Source organism: Ailuropoda melanoleuca, chromosome 5 (genome assembly GCF_002007445.2).
Source record: "Ailuropoda melanoleuca isolate Jingjing chromosome 5, ASM200744v2, whole genome shotgun sequence".
NCBI classification, from domain to species: domain Eukaryota; kingdom Metazoa; phylum Chordata; class Mammalia; order Carnivora; family Ursidae; genus Ailuropoda; species Ailuropoda melanoleuca.
In genome coordinates, this window is record NC_048222.1 from 9,159,825 (window position 1) to 9,185,054 (window position 25,230).

Sequence of the window (25,230 nt, forward strand, 5' to 3'; positions counted from 1 at the left end):
GCTGCTCTCCCAGCACCTGCAGCTCTCTGAACCCCACCTGTGAGGATTTTATGAAGGTTCTTTATGATTGATGAGGGCAGGATTGATTCATCACTGGCCATTGGTGATTGGTTCAACCCCTAGCCCTCTTTACTCCTCTGAGGTTGGGGTTTTTAGATTTTAGACTCAACTTGAATGCCCTTAATTTTGTTTATTAAAAAAAAATAATTTTAGCCAACAAAATTTTTATTAGAAGCATATTTACAGTGACTAGTGTTACAGCAGAGATGAACCTGGTATTAGGAGAGGTTGGTAACCCATTGGCTGGTTGATTTGGTCCTTTAACCAGACTGCGCTGAATACAAATTATTTTGCAAGCCATTTGATGCACACCAGGGGCTTTAGTCAGTTCCAAGTAGAGGGTCCCCACTGCATATCTTCCTGCTACGGGAGTGGAAATGGTATGGTCTATATCGTTAAAAGTCACATCTTGTAGGTAGCAGACAGATTGTACACAATAGTGCAGAAAGAAAACAATGATTTAAAAATATAGCATTTTATTGTATTATATTTGCACACTCTTACAACCCTAAACCATTTTTTGGAATCATTAGAATTTTAAAATAATACCACTAATTTTATAAGACCTGAATTGATTAGGAAACCTCCTGTAGCAATTGTAAGGTTTTGCTTTTACTCTATTTCAGAAGTTTATTGCTTCTATTATAAAGTTGATACATCTTTATTGCAGAAAATATTTTTGATGATGACTTACAGAATGGCAGTTTTTGTTTGGTTTTGTTTTAAATCCCCTTGTCTCACGGTTATTTCAGTGGACTGCAGGAGCAAGCTGTAAATATTCCTCCTGGCCTCTAGGGTGCGTCTTACATTGGTAGCGGGAGTCGGCTCTGGTACTCACTTGAAAATTCAAGTTGCCAGTCTTAGGAAAGGGAACCAAATCTGTTTGCCCCCTGGGTTCTGGTTCTCTTGCTGACCTCTGCCCTTTTATTGGCAGTTTTCCAGTCCTTAAACAGTACTTCTAGGTCCTTCAGCGAGTGGCATGCTGCATAACCGTTACTTAATAGACTGAGAAAATAAATGTCAAGTTTTTAAATACGAAGTCATTTTTTTAAATAAAGATACTCTTAAAAATTCACCTTATTATTCCTGTGACCACTTTGCCAGCGATCACGGGAGTTTTATTCACCCTGTAGTTCAGGGCAGCAGTCCCGGGACAGGCGTCGGGTGTGATCAGCTTGATGAAGTGCATTCCAGTGTTTGCACTTACACACCTGCTCTTGATTCGGTCTAGAAAAATTAATATAGTTTAGTTCTTGTGAAAGTGTGTAACTTTACACATGGTTATCTAATTATTTCCAAGGTTTTATTATTTTTTTCCCTATTCTTTCCCTTCCTTTATTATACATCCTTTTTTTTTTTTTTTTAAGATTTTATTTATTTATTTGACAGAGATAGAGACAGCCAGCGAGAGAGGGAACACAAGCAGGGGGAGTGGGAGAGGAAGAAGCAGGCTCACAGCAGAGGAGCCTGATGTGGGGCTCGATCCCATAACGCTGGGATCACACCCTGAGCCGAAGGCAGATGCATAACCGCTGTGCCACCCAGGAGCCCCTATACATCCTTTTTTTAAAAAAAACAAAACTTTTTTTTTCCTTAAGGGATACAATCCTGTTTTAGAAGTGACGTCATAGGCACAAATCACTGTGGCATTGGTAGTATGCGTCCCTTGGGGTCCGTCATCCTGAAGTAAACAGAAAGGCAGGGCGCTTTGCAGAGCCTGGGGTCCCCTCCGGCCTGGAGCTGGTAGCGCTGGTCCTCACTGCTGCCAACGCTCCCAGTCATTCTCTCCCCAGCAGAGACGTCTCGGACTCAGTACATGTTGTATTCAGTTTAATGCTTAAGGATTCTTTTTTCTCTAAAACGCATTTCTGAACGCTGAAAACATTTTGAACTTTTTAAAAAGAGTAACGACATCCATGTATCTGTTAGTTGTGTTCTTTTTTTTTTTTTTTAAAGATTTTATTTATTTATTTGACAGAGCGAGAGACAGCCAGCGAGAGAGGGAACACAAGCAGGGGGAGTGGGAGAGGAAGAAGCAGGCTCTCAGCAGAGGAGCCTGATACGGGGCTCAATCCCAGAATGCTGGGATCACGCCCTGAGCTGAAGGCAGACGCTTACGACTGAGCCACCCAGGTGCCCCTATTAGTTGTGTTCTACCAGTTATCAACCTTCTGCTCTCCCTGTCTGAAGAGTGTTATTTTTAACATCATGAATTTTCTTTATCACCCAAAAAAAAAAAAGTGCGCTCATTCTTCAGCTCTCAGTAACTTTTTTGCTAGATGAAATGGAATTTGAGCTTTGTTAGCATTTTGCACGTATCATCCTGGAAGGATGTTCATTGTAACAACAGCACTAGCATCTGACATTTATTGAGTGATGACTGTGTGCTAATGGTGGGTAATGTTAGCCTTGTGGCTGCATATCATCCTTCATTAGTCCTGAGGGAATGCTCTTCTATACCCATTTTATAGACACAGAAACTGAGACTCAAAGGGTTTGAATAAACTTGCCCAATGTCAACATAGACAGATGGTGGCAGAGCTGGAGTTGTCTGGCTCCCAGTCCTGACCCTTCACCACAATCCTGTTTTACTTATAAGAATTCCAGGGGCGCAGGGCTGGCTCAGTTGGTAGAGCGTGTGACTCTTGATCTCAGGGTTGTAAGTTTGAGCACTGTGTTGGTTGTAGAGATTACTTAAAAATAAAACTTAAAAAAAAGAAAGAAAAATTCCATGTAGTCATTCCATAAGGATGTAGTGCAAATATACCAAGAAAAAAAAAAGCCGCAAGTCTTTCCATTCCAGTACAAAATTGTTTTTCTTTTTGAGTTTTATGGCAAATGAAAGCAGGTTAAGAGACCTTTTTTAAAAGAAGCAGTTTTCTGTAAAGGACTATTCGGATTATTGGGATTTTATTACAAATGCATTTGGAATTAAAATTTTTAACTCACAGCGTATTAAACATTAAGATAATTATTAAAGCCGTTTTAGCCTCCGTCTCCTCAGGTCAGCCTTAAGGTCTGAGACGGAAGTACTGTGTGCAGGCACTGCCCAGCACCCAGCAGTGGGCTCCATCCTTGCAGTCATGGTGGGGAGGCTAGGCGGGTGGAGCGTGCCAGTCAGCGGGTCTTACAGGGTCCTCCTTCAAAACGTTTTTTGTTCCCTCCTTTTCCTTCTACTGTTTCTCTTGCCTTTGCAGTGGTACCGGCTTGCACTGTGGTTGGTGCCCCTCAGAGAGTCATCAGTACGTATCTCTCTGCTGACCTCTCTGATGTGGCCTCTATCACCCCCTACTAAAACACATCTGGCCATGTTAGTCTCATTGCACAAACCATCCGTGGCAGTTGCTTCCGGAAAAAAAGCCAACATCAGCATGGCCCCCAGTGTTCTGTGCACTTGGGTCATTGTGTCTTATTTCTCCTTTATTGCTCTCCATTACCTCGGCCTACCTGCTACTCCCCGAACATATCCTGTGCTCTCCAACTCTGTTTCAGCTCTTCCTTGCCTAAGGTTTGCTCCCAACGCATCTACCTACGCTTTTTGTGGCTTGATGCATAGCCTAATCTGGGGCTACTCAGTTTCCTGCCTCCCGAGGGAAGTGGTAGTTTGCAGCCTTCTAACACCTTCTAACACCACCCTGCTATGCCATTCCTTTGCTGCACATAAAAGTCATTTCTCCTTTGAGATTCTCCTATATATTTATGACCTTGGCACAGACAGGGCTCTAATCGATACCATGAACCATATGGCTTGAACTCACAATCCCAAGATCAAGAGTCACATGCTCTATCGACTGAGCCAGCCAGGCTCCCCAGTGAGGCCCATTCCATTTCACAGGTGTGCTGCCATGAGTTTAACACCCTGATACATTCTACCCCTGATATACTACATCTTGCTCTTTGACTGTCACATCTTCTCTTCCCACCCCTCCAGTATCTTTGCTCTTTAACTTTACCCAGACCACGGGTTTCTCACCTCTCTGTGTTCTCCCTGTCATCTTCCTCCTGACTTTATATCCTTCCCCACTCAACCTGGGCCCTATTGGGTCGTCCCACTGAGCCATAGCAGCCTCTCACCAATTGCCAGGATTTGTGTTCTTGAAAAGCACCATAGCTAGCAAAATGCATAGGTGGAACAATCAAAGTCTTATAGGAATAGGGAATTAAGAGAAACACAACTGAAAAATGATATTAAACATATATCTTAAACCCAATAGATTCTAGAAGACATGCTCTTCCAAAGCTAACTGGATATATTGGTGTTAAAAGTCTGCTCTGATTGGTAACACTTCCCTTGAATGGATCGGTTTCTTTGCGTGTTCCGAAAGTGTTGCTCTAGCTTCCTGTGAGCTTTATAATCCACTAACTCATTTTTAAAGCTTTCCAACCAGGCTTTGTCATGGAGTTTAATGTTTTTGACATTTACATTTCTTCTTGTGATAGGTTTCAGAGGCTCTTCAAAATGCGTACATAGCCCCTTCTGCTTTTATAGTTCATAGACGTGCTTCTTATATGTTTTAAATGTATGGATATATTAACTTGTTGGTACTCAGGCATATAAACTTCTCTTCAAACTGCAGTCAGTAAATCCTGGTTGCACAGGAACCTTTATACCCACCTATTTGACAAAACCCCAATCCTGTGGCATCCTGTGTCCCAGCGTCTCTGTGTGTGGCCAAACTGCTCAGCTTGGCAACAGAACAATCGAACGGTTCTCTGGTCTTCAAGTGGGCCGTGTGCTCTGATGCTTTCTGCACCTACAGTTCCCCCTTTGGGATGCCATCGTTTCGCTTTGTCAGGCTGGTGGCTGTCTTTAGCCTTCTCAGTTATCCTTAGGGGTTTTCTCTTCTGAGAACCTTCCCGTCTTTTTCAGCTGATCTGGTGCTTTTTGGGGTGGTGGCTGTGCACATCACATTGTGTTGTAATATGTGTATATAGTTTCCATTTATTGTTTGAAAGACAACATATCTGCTTTATTTTTGTACTATAACAAAGTAGCACACAGTGGGTATTAAATATTTGTTGACCGAATAGAGCTTCGTTCCTATCTGTGCCGTGACACTTAATTACAGTCCACTTAGAGTCAGTTATGCACGTATGTATCTGTCTCTCTCACAAGGGGTAAACCTTCTTGAGATCCGAGAGCATGCCTCCTTCCCCTGAGTATCCCTCAAAGCACCTATACTTTGCAGCGTAGGAGTCAGTCCTCAATCAATACTTGCTGGTTAACAGAGTACTGGGACAACTGAGGCGACTCTGTTTTGTTCTCCATGTGAGAGTGGAAGGGGGTGATCAGGGACTTCGTGAAATATACGTCCTTGGATTCATATCCAGGAGTCAGATGTCATTTAGCTGTGTGTCTTTCAGAGAGAGGTTGTGGCAATTTCTGATGTTCAGTCAATAAAGTAGTTAACACGTGGAAGAGAAATTCCTGTTTCAGAAGAAGACCCTGATCCGTCATGTCTCCGGAAGCATTGACTCGTGTTAGGGCTCATGCACGTTGGGGTCTTTGGCCATCTAACCTCTGAGTAGCTAACTATATTTGATAGGGTGCGAATACTGGGCAGAAGACACCTTGTCCCATAAATCTTCCAGCGTGAGGCATGAGGAAAGAACTACAGCTATGTAGGGTCATTGTGGTAATATGTGAGTTATACTGCTCTATTTCACTTGTTTGTTAAACTTCCCGTGTCTGGACTACCTACTAAATTAAGGACCAACACCTCATTTCAAGAGCTGGTCCAGTATAGATCCGCCTTATCTTTATGGTCCTGTATCCATGTATCTCCTAGTCTTATCGAACTGCCTTTCTGAACTTAGTTGACCTCTGAAGCTTTTGAGGGTTTGACCTTTGTTAACATCCAATTGAACTTCTCTGTATGAAATGCTTGGTCTAGGGAAATAGCTATTTTTAAATAAGCCATTGGAAACCGTCAGCATTTTCTAACTGTCTCTGAAGTCCTCATTACTATTAAATGCAAGCAGTTGAGCCCCCCAATTTTGGGATTGTAGTGGTACTCGAAGAAAATCTTCACATCTGGATTATGTTTAGCTCACTAATGTAAAAAACGTTAGTCCTGAGTTCTTGTAATCCTTGAGTTCTGCATGAGTATGTGGGATTTGGGGTGGAGGTCACGGAAGTAGCATGCAGCGTGACCTCTGCTTTCAGGGAGTTTAAATTTTAAGGATACTTGCGATTGAAAGACAAAATTCCTGAAGGCTACAGGACTTGATGTGTGCCAGGAAGTGCTAAACTGCTTTGTTGACGGTAGAGATCCTGGGGTATCCTATTAGCGGTGGTAAAGGCCAAGGTGGTCTCAAACAATGCTTGAGGAATTGACATAGTTGAATTGAGCCATGTCTTGGGGAGTGGGGAAATTTGATCAGGCAAACCGGAGAGACAGAAATGGCATCAAGGCATGGAAATGACAGGGTTGTGTGGTGAATATACCTGGTGTGGGTGACCTTGAAGAGGTCCATTGACTTGCTTATCCTGAGAGAGAAAGGCAGCTTTGGTGTTTTGCAAAATAGAGTACTGTCCATGTATAACTGCACTTCCTCTCTCCTTTTCTCTCTCTTTCCTTTTTTCTCTCTCTCCTTTTTCTTTCTTTCTTTCTTTCTTTCTTTCTTTCTTTCTTTCTTTCTTTCCCTCTCTCTTTCTTTCTTTCTTTCTTTTTTGGGGAAAGTGGGGAGAAGTCAAAATTTATTTTCACATATAATAAATGTTAGGAAAAATTTTGAAATGATACACTTCTTGAAAATAGTACATTTGATTTAAAAATTACTTCCTTCTTCATGGACCATACAAAATTATGAAATGGTTCAAATAATTCCCATCAGGCTTTCTAACATTATGTATTACTGTGAAACAGTTCCCGAGTAGGAAGAGATTGAAGACATTCTAGTCCACCCCCCTCTTTCTATTTTATTTCACTCTTTAAGGTTTGAATATGATCCTCAGGTGATCTGGCACACAGAGACCATAAACAGAATGGCTAACATTTATTGAGGGAATATTGAGTGCCAGCCCGGCATGCACCTCCTTATTTTTTCTCCAAATCCTGGGATCTAGAAACACATCCTTATTGGCTTCTGAAATGACATATTGTGTTCAGTGTATTTCTTTGGAATACACACTCAAAAAAATCTCATTATAATTTACAGAGGAATCATGTAATCAAGGACTTTTTTTGAAGATGAATGAGAAGGTGGGCAGTGGAGAGTAGTGGTTGGCACACAGACCTTTCCCTGAGTGTCCATGGAATGCTCTACTTTCTGATGAGTCAGCAGCCAAGCCTGTGCCTGTGGGTCAGCGAGGTCTGTTTGAAGGGATGTTCTTTGTGGTTGATGGGATGTTTTCTTGGCCAAGGATTTTGCCTCTTTCTGAGCCATGCCTGTATCTGTAGTAGGCTGGACCTTACTGAGAGGGGAAACTCTTTGTTGATACGACTTTACTGATACAATCAATGAAGGCCTTAATTTTAAAAAATATTAATATTGATTATGTTTCTGATAGATGGTTTATATTATTCGCCCTTTTTCATATATGTATATGAAAACTTTTATCTTTACATTGTAATAGCATACTAGTTTTTTTCCAAGGGATAGCATACTATATTTAGTTACAGTATAAGTATTACTCATATTGGAAAAATTTTTCTTCACAACTACCAGAGAATGTCACATAGCCTCTGGGGTTTGGGGTAGTAAATCATAGTTCTAAATTAGGATGACTTAGTTGCTTGACTCTTAATTCACACCTCAGGAAAGGTTTACCAATTAACAAGGTATAGTTGTAGTACGCTAAGTGGCTTACTTTTCCTTCTTTAGTAAAGATCTTTGTTCTAAACTAAATGATGAGTGAATTTGGATAGCAGCAGGTCCATTTAGTGACTCCCTTTTCCTCATGCTCCCCAGTCTCCATTCTTTTTTTCTTTTCTTTTCTTTTTTTTTTTTTAAAGAGAGGGAGAAGAGGGGAGGAAGGACAGAGGGAGAGGGAGAGAGAGAATCTTAAGCAGGTTCCACGCCCAGTGCAGAGTCTGACATGGGGCTCAATCTCACGACCCTGAGATCTTGACCTGACCTGGAGACAAGAGTCAGACGCTTAACTGACTGAGCCATCCAGGCGCCCCTCCATTTATTCTTAAACCATCCTGAGAAACACAGAAAATGGTAGCAGAACCATATTGCCATTCCCATATTATGTGCTGTCTTTTTAAGTGAAAGGAATATATTTTTAAAAATGTTTATAAGGTTGAAATAAGATTGGTTTCCTAGGAAGACTAGGGAAAACCACATTGGAACGTCAGTGAAGATAGGATAGCTTCATTGTTAGGCAGCTCAGGAGTTAAATATGCTACTGGTTACAAACTAGCACCTGTTCTTTGCTGCTGCTGCTGCCGCTTACTGTACAGTGTGGCATAAAGGAAGCACAGGAAAACTCTGGAGAGATCCCTGGGATTCCTGTTAGCCCACTCTACCTCCTTTAGGTTGCTCGGCTCTTCGTAGCCTTAATGTGGAATGTTTGTTTTTTTAACTTGGTCCATGCTGTTTTGTATGATTGCCTTATTATAACCCCAGTGACTTGTCTGTCCTTTGTTAAATAAAGCAGTGATTTAGATGGCTTAAAAAAGCAAACCAAGTAAAATAAGAGAAGGTTTAGTCAAAAGTACCGTGCATGATGTTTTCATTATGGTTGTACCTGCTCAGAACAGATGCCTTCCAGAGCAGTGTTCCACTTAAGGAAAATTTCTTGGCAGAAACCTCAAAAGTTTGTGCACCGAGCAAAGATCCCATTGCTTTCTTAGAATTAAAAGCACTCGTGCATTCTTCTTATAACATTCATAAATGTTTATCCTGTTTGAAAGGGTAGACAGAATGTTGAGACTTACTTGATGGCAGCCAGAGATACCAGTTTTTCTAGATCGGGTTCCCCTCTAAAACTTGAGATTAAAAAACCACATTCCCATTGTCCCTCTTTGAGGTAATGACCTAAGGGATCCTTTCAACTCAATCATAGAATGTCAAAAAGATGATTTTTCAGCTTTGTCATTATAGGAATGTCATGGTTTTCTTTCTGTACATTTAAAACTGTAGAGTTGTCTACCTGATTTTGGAATCCATGGACATTCTTCCCTTGTTGCTGAGCTCCCGGTTTTATCTAGGGCCCTCAGAGCTCTGTGCGGAATGTTGGGCCCAATGCTGGAGAAAGGTCACTGTGCTATTTTTGCCTGTACCTTTTGATTTCCATGCCCTCTGCCCTGGAAAATCTGTTTTGTTATCCTCCAGATTTTATTCCTTGTGAAGACGGAATAAAGCCATGGGAAAAATTCCCTCATTTCTACTTCACAATAATTTCACAGTTTATGAATGGATGATACCGGAGGTTGATTAAAAACAACCACATCGGGAAAGCTAAGAACTGTCATAGAATCGCACTGCACAAAAATCATAGTTCAGCTTTTTAATTTTGTATACATGGAAAACATTTGTAGTGCAAGTCCGCCTACTGGTTTGTTACTTTGAAAACTGTTTGCTTTTCAGAGTTTTCTCCAGGTGGTAATTTCAGTCACTTTTGAGAAATTAACATGCAAAAATGAAAGTTTAAAAAAGTGCGTGTGTGGCTGGTGGTGGGAGAAGGCTGTAACTTGCTCTTAAATTTCTCTTCAGTGTTGAAATATGTAAAAATTGTTGAGACTGTGGCTTTTATTTATTTATTTTAAAGATTAATTTATTCATTTGAGAGCGAGAGAGGGAGCAGAGGAAGGGGTAGAGGGAGAGGGAGAATCTCAAGCAGACTCCCCGCCAAGCAGAGAGCCCATTGTGGGGCTTGATCCTATATCCCTGAAATCATGACCTGAGCTGAAACCAAGAGTTGGACACCTTACCAACTGAGCCACCCAGGTGCCCCATTAAACAAATATAATAGTTTATCACTTTGGGCAGTAAAGCAAATTTGGCTTCTCATCTTTGTAAAATAGAGTACCTTTCAGATCATGTTATCAAGATGCTGAGTTTCCCTTATGTTTTTTTCTCTTTCATTGCTTCCCTCTGATGTGGCTGCTGTGCTGACAACCCTTTCTACTTCTGCTGCTGAATTTTTGTTTCCATCATAAGGAAACCTCCCAAGGTAAGCAGTGATGTGGAATTTGGCATGCATACTAAGTGTGCAAATATCCAGGACTTCATGCATCACAATAACCCATGTGGAACACCTCTCCCATTGAGAAGAAAAACCGGCGTTCTAATTAAAACTTAAACCACGAAAAAACAATTTATGTCGGTAATGACATGAAATTAGAATGCTCCTCTACATTTGCAAAACACTTTCATACATTATTGCATTCTTGGAATTAATGCTCTGGTCCTCAGAGCACACCTGTCAGCTTCCTGTTTCTGTTTTATTGATGATGACTTGAGGCTCAGAGAGTGAAATGGTGTGTCTTATTTTACACACTGAGTAAGGGGAGAAGCTGAGACGATAGAGTATCACCACTCAGAAAATGGAGAGACAAAGCTGGTAACATCATGGAATGATTGTTGACTAGACAGATGAACTACCAAGAAGAGGTGATGGTATCAGGACAATTCTCCAGACTTTCAGATAGTGTTGTAGCCGTCCACGAACTCCATGTGCTCCATCGGAGTGTCTAGCCCCTCACAAAGTCCACTGACCGGAGTTGTTCTTACTCTGGCCGGCCTTCAATGGCATGTTTACCAGGGAGTAACCCCTGAGTCAGAGAGTAGGTGGGGAGAAAGAATATGAGAAGGAGGGGATCTGACTGATCAACTCCTGAATAATTGAAGGCTGATTTTGTTACCAGGGAGTATTTTATTGGGTATCAAAGGGACACTTAGTACCAAAAGGAAGGAGGAATTCAACCAGTCCCTGACCAATAATGCTGGTTATAACTTTGGTTTCTGAGATGGAATCATGGCAGGTGAATCACCCCCAACCCCCATTACATGGTCAAAACCTAAGACATGCTAGGGAGGGTAAGGAATCTAGAGTAGATTTGGCTTACTTGCCACTCAGGCTGTAAAGGAAAAATCTAACTTAGCTTTTAGAAGTGGAAACCCACCAAAATGCTGAATGTTATCCTTTATGTTTACTGCAGGCAATATGGGAATTGTCATTGGCATTAAGAGTTTCAATTCCAGCAAGGAAGGTGCATATTGAACAAATAGTATGAGATCATTTAAGAAAGAGGAAATATATGATATTATAGAAATGTAAGCACTGGCATCTGGCCAACCCTGAGGAATCAGAAGGTTCTCCCTGAGCACTGACTGATGTGGACATAGTCCTGAAAAGTTGCAACCAAAAAAGTATCTCTGCTACTCAGAAAGATATGAGTTCCCCTAAGTAGCTCTTTCTTCCCTTGCAGTTGGTCCTAGAGGTTTCAGAACAGACTGTTGACCTTGTGATACATTTCATTCTTTCCCCACAAAAAAAGGCAGTGAAATCCTAAGCAATTCGACATATGGCTCCTTAGTGAAGAAGAAGCACTGAAATTAAAAAGGGGCATAAAAATCCATTTTTCAAAAATCACTAATTTCTTTATACACAAAGATTTTCTGGGTTACTTTCTATTCAGTATATAGAGCTTAGTGGTTTCCCTAAGTGTTCTATTGATAGTTCCTAAGAAGTATCATGAAATTTTCAAAATAAAATCAATGTGAAATCACCACATTTAAATATATATTTGTGTGTGTGTTGTAAGGCACATCTGAGAAGTATAAAGATCATCTTGAAATAAGTGACACAATAGAGTCATATTTTGAAAAAAGACATTAAAATAAATAAGGTCTTTTCTTGCAGAAACTGTAAGCATTGATAGCAAAGACGGAAAGGGAAAAGTGTTTTTAATGATGATTTACATAAATGAAATTGATTTGAAACAGTGAGATTTTTTGCAAATGACATATCTGAAAGAGGGTTAAGTATCCAAAATCTATAAAGAACTTACCAAACTCAACACCCAAAAAACTAATAATCCAGTTAAAAAATGGACAGAAGACAGGCATAGACATTTTTCCAAAGAAGACATACAGATGGCCAACAGACACATGAAAAGATGCTCAACATCACTCAGCATCAGGGAAATGCAAATCGAAACCATGATGAGATACCACCTCACACCTGTCAGAATGGCTAAATTAACAACACAGGAAACAACAGATGTTGATGAGGATTCGGAGAAAGGGGAACACTTTTGCATTGTTGGTGGGAGTGCAAACTGGTGCAGCCACTCTGGAGAACAGTATGGACGTTCCTCAAAAAGTTAGAAATAGAACTATCCTGCAACCATTGCACTACTGGGTATTTACCCAAAGGATACAAAAATACAGATTCAAAGGGATATATGCACTCTGGTGTTTATAACAGCATTACCAACAATAACCAAACTATGGAAAGAGCCCAAGTGTCCACTGACTGACGAATGGATAAAGAAGATGTGGATATACAAAATGGAATATTACTCAGCCATCAAAAAATGAAATCTTACCATTTGCAATGATGTGGATGGAGATAGAGAGTATTATGCTAAGCAAAATAAGTCCGAGAAAGACAAATACCATGTGATGTCACTCATATGTGGAAATTAGGAAATAAAACAGATGAACATATGGGAAGGGGAAAAAAAGAGAGAGGGAAGCAAACCATAAAAGACTCAGAGAACAAGCCTGAGTGTTGATGGAGGGAGTTGGGTGGGGAATGGGATAAGTGGGTGATGGACATTAAGGAGGGCACTTCTTATAATGAGCACTGGGTGTTATATGGAAGTGATGAATTATTAAATTCTTCTGGAAACAATATTACACTGTATGTTAATTAACTAGAATTTAAATAAAAATTTGGAAAGAAAAAACCTGCTTTTTAAAAACAGAAAAAAATAAAAGTGAGATTTTGACATGAGTAATTAGCAAAATCATCAAAGACTGGTTGATTCAATTTAATAAATAATTGTTCTGGGCAGGGGACAAAATGCTACATGAATGAGACCTGATCCTAGCATTCTAATAGGGGTGGTAGAGAACATATGCACAATTTAGTATAAAATCACTTGTGTTAAAGGCCACAAGAGGCAAAATATTTGTGGAAGTCATAGGATGAAGGGTCTCATTCTGACTTCTGCAGGTCTGAGGACAGCTAGAACTTGAATTAATATTAAAGACTTATGCCTAGGCACTGGAGAAATTCCAAGTTAGTAAAGAATTACCAAATCAAGATCTAAGAGATGGTGGAAATTTAGAGAGGTGAGCCTTGTTTTTGAGTGTATGCCATTCAGATAGAGCAGCTTAAAGGCAGAGCGGTGTTTCTGACAGCCTCATGGGATCTGGGGCCTAGGAGGACAAAAATGTTGGAGTTTAGAGTTTAGCAGAGGTGGAATCCTTGATAAACTCTTTATACTTTGGGTTGGCAGAATAGATTGAGACACAGCCTTGGGTGGGGTATAAAGATGAAACAGAAGTAAACCTGCCTTCACATGGATTACCGTGTGGTTGTAAGTTCTTTGTGTGATCTAGGAAATCTCAAGCACTAAAATTGGATCAAAGTGATCCTAGAATGGAGGTTCCCATAGGCACCTGGCAGAAGCAAATGTAATCCCAAGTCTCTAAAGATTTCACAGACTATTTTATTTTATTTTAAGATTTTATTTATTTATTTGACACAGAGAAAGAGATAGTGAGAGAGCACATCAGGGGGAGAGGGAGAAGCAGGCCCCCCACTGAGCAAGGAGCCTGATTCAGGGCTCCATCCCAGGACCCTGGGATCATGACCTGAGCCGAAGGTGGCCACTTAACCAGCTGAGCCACCCAGGTATCCAGCCATAGACCATTTTAAAAATACGATGTCTGGCACACAATCAAAGTTAAAGAGTTGCATTACAAGATGAGGCAACATGAACAGAAAATAGCAAAAATAACACAAAGTAGAAATAGACCCACAGATGCTTCAGATGTTCAAATTGTTAAGCATAAATTTTAACTATGTTTATTTAAAGTGATAAAAGACAAGATGTTAAAATGTTGGGGAGGACTAGAAGTTATAAAAAGTGATAAAACAGATTTGAAAAATAACCCAGTAGAAATTCTCACCCTGACAATCCCAAAATCAAGATTAAGAAATTAGTGTTAGCGTTTAGCAGCAGGCTAGATCCAGCCGAAGAGATAATTAAATGACTAGAAGACAGGTTAGCAGAAATACCAAAATGAAATACAGAAGAGACAAATTGTGCTGGGGCAACTGGACATTAGCATGCACAGAAATGAATTTAGGTATAGATTTATACCCTTCATAAGAATTAACTCAATGTGGATTATAAACCTAAATATAAGATGCAAAACTGTAAAACTTCTAGAAGATAGCGTGGGAGAAATCTAAGAGATCTTGGCGTTGTTTATGACCTTTTAGTTGCAACATCAAAAATGTAACCTGTAAAAATAAAATTGATCAGTAGAATTCATTAAAAGTACAAACTTCTGCAAAGGTACCGTGAAGAGAATGAAAAGAAAGCCACAGACTGGGAGAAAATATTTGCAAAACACATCTGATAAAGGACTCTTACCCAACATATACAAAAAAACTCATAAAATTCAACAGTAGGAAAATGAACTACCCAATTAAAAGATAGGCAAAAGACCTGAACAGACATCTCACCAAAGAAGGTATACACATGGCAAACACACACAGGAAAAATGGTTAACATCATATGTCATTAGGGAATTTCACATTAAAACAACGAGATGCCACTGCTTACCTCTTAGAACACCTAAAATCTGGACATCTGACAATACTAAAGCTGGGGAGGATGTGGAGCACCAGGAACTGTCATTCATTGCTTGTGAGAATGAAAAGTGGTATAGCCACTTTGGAAGGGAGCCTGGAAGTTTCTTAAAATGCTAAACATATTCTTATCATATAGCTATGTAATAATACTTCTAGGTTTTTACCCAAATGAGTTGAACATTTTTGTCCTTACAAAACCTATGTGTGAACGTTTTCAGCAGCTTCCTTTATAATTGCCAGAAACTGAAAGCAGCCAAGATGTTCTTCAGTAAGTAGATGGATAAACGAACTGTGGTATATCCATACAATGGAATGCTGTATGAATTCTCAAACCATGGAAAAAACATGAAGGAACTTTAAATGCGTATTGCTAAGTGACAGAAGCCAATCTAAAAAGGCTACATACTGTATGATTTCAACTATATGACATTCTGGAAAAGGCAAAACTACAGACATTACTAAAATTATGACGTCCCTTGGATAGTACCCACAGCACATGGCAGCTACAGAATGACTGTTGGATGAATGAGGAAAGGAAAGAAGGAAAGAGAGATCAGCTGGAGCAGAAGGACACTCACCAGTTTAGTAGAAAAAAAAAGTTGGAGTCCAGCTAAATTTTTACTCCCCTTCACTGATAAACAGAGCCACTTTGCTAGAGATTAAGTCAGAGAACACTGTCTGCCCTGATTCCATTCTGAAGAAAGATCCGATTATCTGGCTGGTCCATTATTCAGATGCTTATTTCTGGCCTAACCCCAAAGTGCCCATTAGATCTTACAGACCTCACCAGCAGCATGGATTCTCTTATCATTGATTTTTGTTTTAAGGAATACTTTTTTGTGTAGTTGGTTCTGGCAGTTGTTGAAAATTTGTCTAATTGTTGACATTTTATCTAATTATGTGATGATGGTAAATTATGATAGTCACCTACCTGCAATATGTACTGTTTCTATTCTGTGTAAGGATTTGGCACATTTTACTAAGAAATGTTCTAAGGTAGGAGTACTGATTAGGAGAAGGGAGGGGCTGTCATTTTGAATATTTAGTTGAGTTAGCACTATTCCTACCCAATGGTTGTGCAGGAAAGTTCTCATATTCTTTATATTCATCCCTGGTACTATACTCTTAGAGTGCTATTTCCATTGTTACTATTAATAGTATCTATCTTTAACTCAGTACTTACAGTATGCCAGATTCACTTTAAATCCAAATTAAAATTCAATGAAAACTTGGTTGGCTTTAAAGAGAAAAAAAAACGATGGTTGCCAGGGGGTGGGAAGAGAGAAGGGATGAATAGGTGAAGCACGGAATGTTATGGCATTGAAATGATTTTGTATAATACTATAATGGGAGATATATGACATTATGGATTTATCAAAACTCATAGAACTGTATAGCTCAAAAGAGCGAACCCTAATGTAAACTACGGAGATTAGTTATTAATAACATATCAATATTGGTTCATCAGTTATAACAAATATAACACACTAATAAAGTTATTAATAGATGAAACTGATGGGGGATACCCAAAAAAGAGGGGGTATATGGGACCTCTGCACCATCTGCTCAGTTTTTCTGTACACCTAAAACTGCTTTAAAAATAATCTATTAATTATTTAAAAAATAAATGTAATTTATCATACTAGCAGAATAAAAAAGAACCATTTGATCATTTTAGTAGATGCAGAAAAAGAACATTTGACAAAGTTCAACACTTATTTATGATACAGACTTGAAGCAAGCTAGAGAGATGCAGAAACTTAATGTGGCAAATGGTGTCCATTAAAAATGTACAGTTGTCATCATACTTAGTGGTGAAGGACTGACCACTTTACACTTAAGATAGGGAATAAGGCAAAGATATTATTTTAGCCACTTCCATTTAGCATTGACTGCATGTCCTAGCCTGTGCAATAAGGCAAGGAAAATAAATAAAAGATATTCAGATTGGAAAGGAGGAAGCAAAAGCATCTTTATTTATAGCGATATGGTCACATAATTGGAAAACATTAAGAAATCTCCAGACAAGTTCCTAGAACTTACAAATGGCAAGGTGGCAGGAACAAAGTCAAAATATAAATTGTATTTTTTATACTAACAATGAACAATTAGCAAATAAAATTTAACAGAAGCCCAATAATTTACAGTAGCTTCAGAAACATTCAGTACTTAGAGATATGCTTAGTGAAAAATGCACAAGACCTTTTTATTAAAGCTTCATATATATATTTGGTCATTTGATTGTTGATGGATGTGCCAAGAGAAGAGTGTCAACTGTGTTCATAGAATGATAAGGCACAGAGTTGAACATGAAGGGGAGTCTTGGGTGACACATCTAGAAAGAGGTTGAATGCAATCCAGCTCTGGAAGGCCTTGATGCTGGTGTTGGCCCTTGATACCGTCAGGGTCTCTCTATCGCCTGTTTTGACCAAAGCAGTGAGGTAGGTGAGGCTCCGTTTCAGTAAGTTAATGTGAAAACAGAACATAAATTTGTTTGGTTGGAGGAGGGGGGGAGCTGGAGATGGCATTCACTAAAATGTCCCAGAAAAGAGGTAATAAGGCATCGCTGATGCAGTGCCAGGAGACTGGAGAAGAGGAAGGGTCAAATTATCAAAATGTTGCAGAAGTAGGATCCAGGACTTGGATCCTGAGAGCATATGAGAGACAATATAACAAAGAGAGTCAGAGAGGACTTTGGAGTTTGAAAGAGAGTTACTGAAAATCCAGCAGGAACTCAAGAAGAAAGAGCTGGTTTGGTGCAGGGAGAAGTTGATGGGTTGGGTTTTAGAGTGGGTTGAATTGGGAATGATTGGCAAGGCATCTGATATCGATTCTTAGCGATTGTGCAAGGTTTGCTGTGTCTGCCCTAGGAAGGTAGGGTAAATTCTGATGAGGAGGAGCTAGGAGGTGGGAGGAAGGAATGTCTATTGTGTTGTCAAGGAAGAGAAGGTTAAGAGGAACAGAAGACATGAGAGAATAGAAACTGGGCGTTAGGACTCATCCTGCTCTGGAGAATGGGAAAAGGAGGAAGAACCAATAAAAATGAAGGGAAACCAGATGCTCACATGTGGCCCGGCGGGTGGTGGTGGCATCTAGGAGGATACTTAGACACCGGTTCTTTCCAAATTAGGTTTCTTTTGTCCTAAATGTTATTTTTTCTGGTGTTAAGGCAAGGAAAAGATTAAGATATTTCTCTGGTTGACTTTTAAAAGTTAGATCGAATTTTTTTTTTTAATAGCATGTGTATGTCTCATGTTAGGATGGAAAGGGAAATTTATATTTGTGTAAATTGTCTTGTGCTATGTATATGGACTTTTCTCTTTGGCAAGGCTACATTTTGTAAGTGTGTACTCCTGAACAGAGACATTAATTTTAGCATAGTCCAAGCACATACCTTTAATCCTCTCGCCAGTAGCTCTTACGCAATGTTTATAGGAGTGTGTCCTATTTCCCTTAAAAAGAAAAGCTTTAGACAAACATGGAGACACCTGCTTTATGCCTCCTTGTTAAAACAAAACAAAACAAAACAAAACAAAAAAACAAGTGAAGAGGCTTTGTCTCATAATTTTCAGTGTCGAGGTAGGTGTGTTTTTCCTTATCAGCGTGACTAATTTTGAGTCCAGAGTTTTGTCTTAGAGGTATTAATTGCTTGTTCGTTCAACCACCTTCTCATAAACTTTGGATTTGGGCAGGAAGTGGTACAGAGGGAGAAGACATGTGTGTGGAGAATCACTGTCTATGCCATTATACATGCTCTGTTGCTGAAGAACAAGGAAATGTCCTCGGTCCCCATAGTGTTGCCTTTAGAAAGGAGCCGGTTTCAGTGCTCCCTGTTGGCCCTCAGAATGTCTGGCATGTTCTAGGAACCTTCACTTCTCATGCTTTGTCATGTCTGGCACAAGTGTCTTACTTTCCTGAGGAGCTACATTGAAATACACAGAAAAACAAGAGAATTCTTTCTCCTTTTCTGGTATGATCCTCTCTCTCAGTATTTATTGAACACCTTCCGTGTGCCAAGTGAGCACTGCAGGGCTGGAGCAAGTTTCTGAACTCAGACCATTCAGGCCCTCTTACTCAAAGAGGAGATTGATTTGAAGGAGTGAATTTGGCCAGAACCATCCAGTGATAGAGCTTGGATCCAATCCTAGGCCTTCTGATTGCCTGTACTTTCTGTTACACCACATGGGTGTAAAGCAGGTTTTCTCTTTCTTGGGTCTGATGGAGCAAAGATAGGAGGAAGCAATAAGAAGGAAGAGTTTGGGGAAGATGTAAATGTCGGCAAGATCACCTCCTTTTTTACTCAGTTTGCTTTTTATTTTTTTCTTTAACTCTTGATCATTGTATTGAATACCTCAAAAATTGGTGTATGATTTATTTGAACAATTGGATGTTGTTAATTAAACTCACTTTAACTTTTTCCATTTTATTTATAAGTGTGGTTAGGAAGTACTGAACTTCAGGGTGTTTGATCCCGCCTATATTTCCATGATTTTGTTGGCAAATGGAAATGACATTACATTGCAAGTAGTATGACCTATGAAGGGTCATACCAGTGTACCAAAAATCTGACTTTGCAGAAATTGCTTAGAAGGGAAGGGCCAGTCTTATGATGCAGAGCTTATGGCATCTCACTCACTTTTTAGTTTGTGACTGCTGTCATTTTCTCTTGCTTCTCCCACTTCACTTGGTGACCTTCTGAAAACCAAGAGGAGTTCTAGACCCGTGCAGTCCGGGACAGCTGCCGTGCAGCCACATGTGGCTTTTGAGCATGTGCTCTGTGGCTGGTTGGGACTGAGAGGTGTCACCATGCAGAAGACACATCAGACATCAAAGACTAAGTAGTATGAGAAAAAACATATAAGGTGGATATTTTAGATATATCGGGTTAAATAAAAAATACTAAAATTTGATTTTATCTATTCTTTTAATGTGTGTCTGAAAACATTTTAAATTACATACATGGCTCACATTACATTTCTATTGGGCAGCACTGTTTGTGGCCAAACACACAGCTGAGGACGGAACGGCTTTTGCGCATCCAGCCTGAGGCTTGTGCCAGCTGCTTCAGTGAAACGCAGCAGCTCTGCAGCCATCCATCCCTTGCATTTCTGCCTTTGTAGCTGGGTCCAGGAGCATTGCGCTGCATAAACTCAGTGTTAGCGTAGCCTTCCTGCTGTTTTTCCTAGGAACCATTCTTTTTTCTTATTCATTCAAAAGTCATTTAGTAGACAAATATTAATTGAGAACATTTATGAAATTGTCTTGTATGAGGAGGTTGTGGGGTTCAAGAGGTGATTAAACCCATGGTCACTGTCCTCTAGAAATCCCAATGTAGAAAGGAGGATTATACCTTCAGCCCCGGGATGCCTGGGTGGCTCAGTCGGTTAAGCATCTGCTTCGGCTCAGGTCATGATCTCGGGGTCCTGGGATCGAGCCTGCTTCTTCCTCCGCCTGCTGCCCCCCCTGCTTGCGCTCGTGCTCTCTTTCTCTCTGAGAAATAAATATTTAAAAACAAATAAATAAAACTTTAGCCCCGTAGGTAACAGAAAATAGATTATGATAAACATCATTCCCTAGTTCAGTATTTTATGACTTCAGGGGAAGAAAGGCTTCATAATTGCAGGTGGGGTTTGAGGAGGACCTTCACGTATGGGTATGGTTTAAAAAGGCAGACATACGGGATAGCAATCAAGATGTGTTTAAGGAACAGAAATAAAGTGATTGTTGTTAAAGGAAAATGTTTTCTCTAGTCACAACACTGATCCAAATATGTGGCATTTCCGCAGTAAGTGATTCTCTAATTCTCTTTGGACCCACAAGTGGATATCCTATAAGGCAACTCAGCGTTGACACTAACCGTCCAGAGTTAGCCCAGATGGCACAGGTTAAGGGCCCAGTCCCGGAAAACTGCCTTCACTTCAGGCACTGAAATCACAAGTAGTGCGTCCCCAGGTTAGCCCTACTTCCATCTGACTTTGCTACAAACCAGGGCTTCCCAGGACATTCTCCTCAGGCTCAGGAATTTGCTAGAGTGGCTTACAAGACTCAGGGAAACATGTACTTAGGTTTACTGGTTTATTATAAAGGGTACCGGTGAGCAGCCAGATAAAAAGGTATATAGGGCTAGGTCTGGAAGGGTCTCAAACACAGGAACATTTGTTCCTCTGGAGTTGGGGTTTGTCACCCTTCAGGCACATGGATGCATTCACCAAACCTGGAAACTCTCTGAACCTTGTTTTAATGGAGCAGTTTTAATGGAGGTTCCATCATGCAGGTATAATCAGTTATTAACTAATCTCCAACTCCCCTCCTTTTCCCAGAGAACTGGGGGGGTGTGGGGCTGAAAGTTCCAAGCTTCTAATTAAGGCTTGGTCTTTCTGGCAGGCAGCCCCCATTGTGAAGCTGTCTAGGGGTCTACCAGGAGTTGCCTCATTTAGAATGACAGAGGCTTCTATCACTAGGGAAATTCCAAGGGATTTAGGAGTTCTGTGTCAGAAATAAAGGCCCTTCTATCACTCACAAAATTCCAAGGGACTTCGGAGCTCTGTATCAGGAACCAGAGAGGAAAACCAAGAATATATGTACCACCATATCACAGCTGCCTTGGGAAGTGCAAAGTCTGGTTAGATTGTGGAAAGAAGTTGCGTGTTTAGAATACTGGGAAAGGGGGTGACTGGGTGGCTCAGTTGGTCAAGCATCCAACTCTTGATTTTGTCTCAGGTCATGATCTCAGGGTTATGAGATCAAGCCCTGTGTCAGGCTCTGGACTCAGTGTGGAGTGCTTGAGATTCTGTCCCTCTGCCTGTGCCCTTCCCCACCCACGCTCACGCTTGCGCACACACACACGCACGGGTGCCCTTTCTCTTTCTCAAAAAATAAAGTAAAAAAACTGGGAAAGTAGGTAGCTTATAGAGGGTTTGGGTGTCTGGCCTCAGTCTGGTAGGCTGTGAAGAATCATTTAGGATTTTTGTATAAAAAAGTTACATGTTCACACTAATCATCAGGGAAATGCAAATGAAAACAGCAATGAGATATCACCTCACACCACTCAGGATGGCTAAAATCTTTTGATAACACAAGAAACAACTAGTGTTGGGAAGGATGTAGAAAAAAGGAACCTTTTTATTAGACTGTTGGTGGGAATGCAAACTGGTGCAGCCACTGTTGGAAAACAGTATGGAGGTGCCTCAAAGAATGAAGAATGGAACTACCGTATGACCCAGTGACTCCCCTACTGGGTATTTATCCAAAGAATACAGAAACACTAGTTCAAAGGGGTATGTGCACCCTATGTTTATTTGTTCATAGCAGCGTTATTGTAAATAATAGCCAAATTATGGAAGCAGCCCAAGTGCCCATCGATAGATGAATGGATGAAGATGTGGGGATAGATATATATACACATATATTATATATATTATATATAATACATATATATTATGTATTATGTATATATATAATGGAATATTAGCCATCAAAAAGAATGAAATCTTGCCATCTGCAACAACATGGTTGGATCTAGAGAGTATTATGCTAAGTGAAATAAGTCAGTCAGAGAAAGACAAGTACCATATGACTTCACTCACATGTGAAATCTAAGAGACAGACAAACAACGAAAAAAGAGACAAACCAAAAACAGACTCTTAATTATAGAGAACAAGCTCATGGCTGCCAGAGCGGAGGGGGACGGAGGGATGGGTGGAGCAGGTGAAGGGAGTTAAGGAGGGCACTTGTCATGATAAGCACTGAGTCCTGTACAGAATTGTTGAATCTCCGTATTGTACACGGGAACCGAATATAATCCTGTTTGTTAATTATACTGGAATTTAAAAGACTTTTTAAAAGGAACATGATCAGAACATGTGAGAGATTAATTTGGCTGCAGGACGGAGGCTACGTTGTGAGTGGAGAACACTGGATGGTAGCAGTCTTGGCTCACTTCATAGTACCCTCCTCGTATGTCAGTCAGCTTACGGCACGTGATGCAGCAGTAACTGCCTTGAAATTTCAGTGACTTGAAGCAGCCGAGGTTTATTTCTCAGATGTTCTGTGCCGGCTGAAGTCAGCTGTGGCTCTGCACCATGTGACTCCAGTCTGGGCTCCAGGCTGAAGGAACAGCCCCGTGGCTGGGATGTGTTTTCACTGTGGCAGGGGAGACAGGGAGGGAACCCTGCTGTGGCCTCTTCCCTGGCTCTGAACTGGCAGCGTCTCTTTGTCCACATTTAATTGGCCAGTGGGAGTCCCGTGGCCAAGCCTGATGTCAGTAGGTCAGGCATTCTGTTCCTTCTATGAGAGGCACTGCAGTCACACGGCAAGAGGCAGGACTGTATAGTCTTCTTACGGGAGGACAGCGACTCATCTGAAAGAGCAGTGCAGTCCACTGCCCTTCGTCATTCCAAGTCACATTTGTAAAAAAAATTCCCAAGAAACAAAAAATCCTCAGAAACACGGTGCTATGTGTTTCTGTATTGAAATTCCTACAGACTCCTCCTCTCTCCTCTTTCCTTCTCCCTGGCTTTGTGCAGAGCCAGGTGTGCCTGCTGTAGTTGTGTGCCTCTCCAGATGCCCAAAGGCACAGCTGACCGGCTACGGGATGCCCGGACTACAGGCCCTAGGAAGAAAAAGAGATGCGCCTCCCTTGCTTCTTGGCACTGATCCATCTCCCAATCCAGAACAGTCAAAACCTACTGGACCAGGCAGACTTCGGGAATCTCTCCCATCTCCCCACCTCTGGGCCTGGGGCATCCCCGACAGAGTGAACTGTCTGCCACGCTTCCCAGTTTGACCTGACTGCACAATAAAATGTTTACAGTCCCTGGAGTAGCTCGGGTCGTCCATCTCTGGTGACCTGGGGCCTCGGAGTCTGCTCAGCCTCCTCCTTTCTGTGCTGGATGGAGCAGGGCTAACAGGCAAAGGAGGTGGGCTACTGGTCTGGCATCTAAACCAGACCCAGAGATTGCTCACGGTAGGCGATGTCCGCATGACTCAGATTCAATCTGGGTTTTATTATTTCTTTTCCTCTTTCATGAGCAACAACCATCATTTATTAGAGACTGCAGATGGGATCATGCAGCATATGCATAGACATTTAGTTGATCTTTCGGGCTGTTTTTGTGGATGAAGAAATACTCCCGTGTTAAAAATACCTAAAATCACCTTGTGAGTGTGCTGTTGGCAAAGTTATCCAGGTGGTTTTTATCTGGTTTTTTTGAGGGGAAGCAATCAGAGCTTGAAAAAGCCAGAAAGAAGGTAGCCCAGACTGTGCATGTGTGACGCCTCCCCCTCCGTCCCTCAGCCTCCCGTGAAGCGTCCCTCAGCCTCCCGTGAAGCGGATTGTAGAACTGAATGATAAAGGGATAGTCACGACGAGAATGGAGTATTGGAATGAGATGGAATTCAGTTAGTACTGCATTGCTGTTGCATCCCTGGTTTGTACGTTTATGGTGTAAAATGGGAAGCTCTGTGCTCCGTGATGATACAGGTCTGGGATTGGGAAAACTCATTCCTACTTTCAAATTTATTGAAGCTCTGGATGGTTTTTGCTCTTGGTGCCTTTTCCCACAGGGCTGTTAATAGTCACACCCTTCCTTCAGTCCTGTAATCAAGGGTGACCCAGCCTAGTTACTTCTTCCTTTACCGTCTCTCATGTTTATTTCTTCTGCTACTAGTTGGGAGTCTATCAGCTGAAAGTGACTGGAACTCAAACTAGATGGACTGTAAGATTAGAATGAGTCTGAGATGTCTGGACTCAAGGGCAGGAAGTGGCTGGGGTTCACATGCAGTCTCTCCTGTCTCCGTTCCCATGTGGTCCCCTTCATTTCTCTCTCTCACTGCATCCAGCTGTATCTGCTTCTCTGGTTCATGTGGTTAGAAACATGGCCTCAACATGTCCCAGATTTTACAATTCCAGTCATGTGAGAGAGACTGGTCTGGCTTCCTTTGTCCCAAATCCAAAAATCCCAAGTCAGACCCTCACTTTAGGACCAGTTAACTATGGCTAAGAGATTAGGGAACTGAGTGGTCCACTTTGAGCCCCTGTGTGCCTCTTCCTGCCTTCTTCCCCGAGCAAGCATATATAGAATATACGATTGTATGTGCCCCCTAAGAACATGGCAGTACCTCCTGGGAACCAAGTGTCTGGAGTGATGGTTAGTACAGTTCTCCAAAGAAAAGATGCTATTTCTCCAATAAATAAGGTATGGGGTTCTGGTGCGCCCTCCAAAAGTGACTTTCACTACAACTTCTTTCCATCCCCACTGAGGCTGAGAATTAAAACCTTTTACCTTCATCATAATGATTTGCTAATTGGCCTCTTGGTCTCTTGTCTTCTACCTATTCAGTGCATCATCCACATTGCTGCCACAGTGATCCTTCCAAA

General features: G+C 41.0%; 1 protein-coding gene across 1 annotated transcript in view; it reads left to right on the top strand.

Moving 5' to 3' along the window:
* KIF13A (kinesin family member 13A) overlaps positions 1-25,230 on the top strand; it is a 200,266-nt gene that overhangs the window by 68,266 nt on the left and 106,770 nt on the right. Inside the window, exon 3 of the mRNA XM_034660191.1 lies at positions 10,174-10,186. Within this exon, the coding sequence (XP_034516082.1) occupies positions 10,174-10,186 (13 nt within the window). The remainder of the gene's footprint in view (positions 1-10,173; positions 10,187-25,230) is intronic.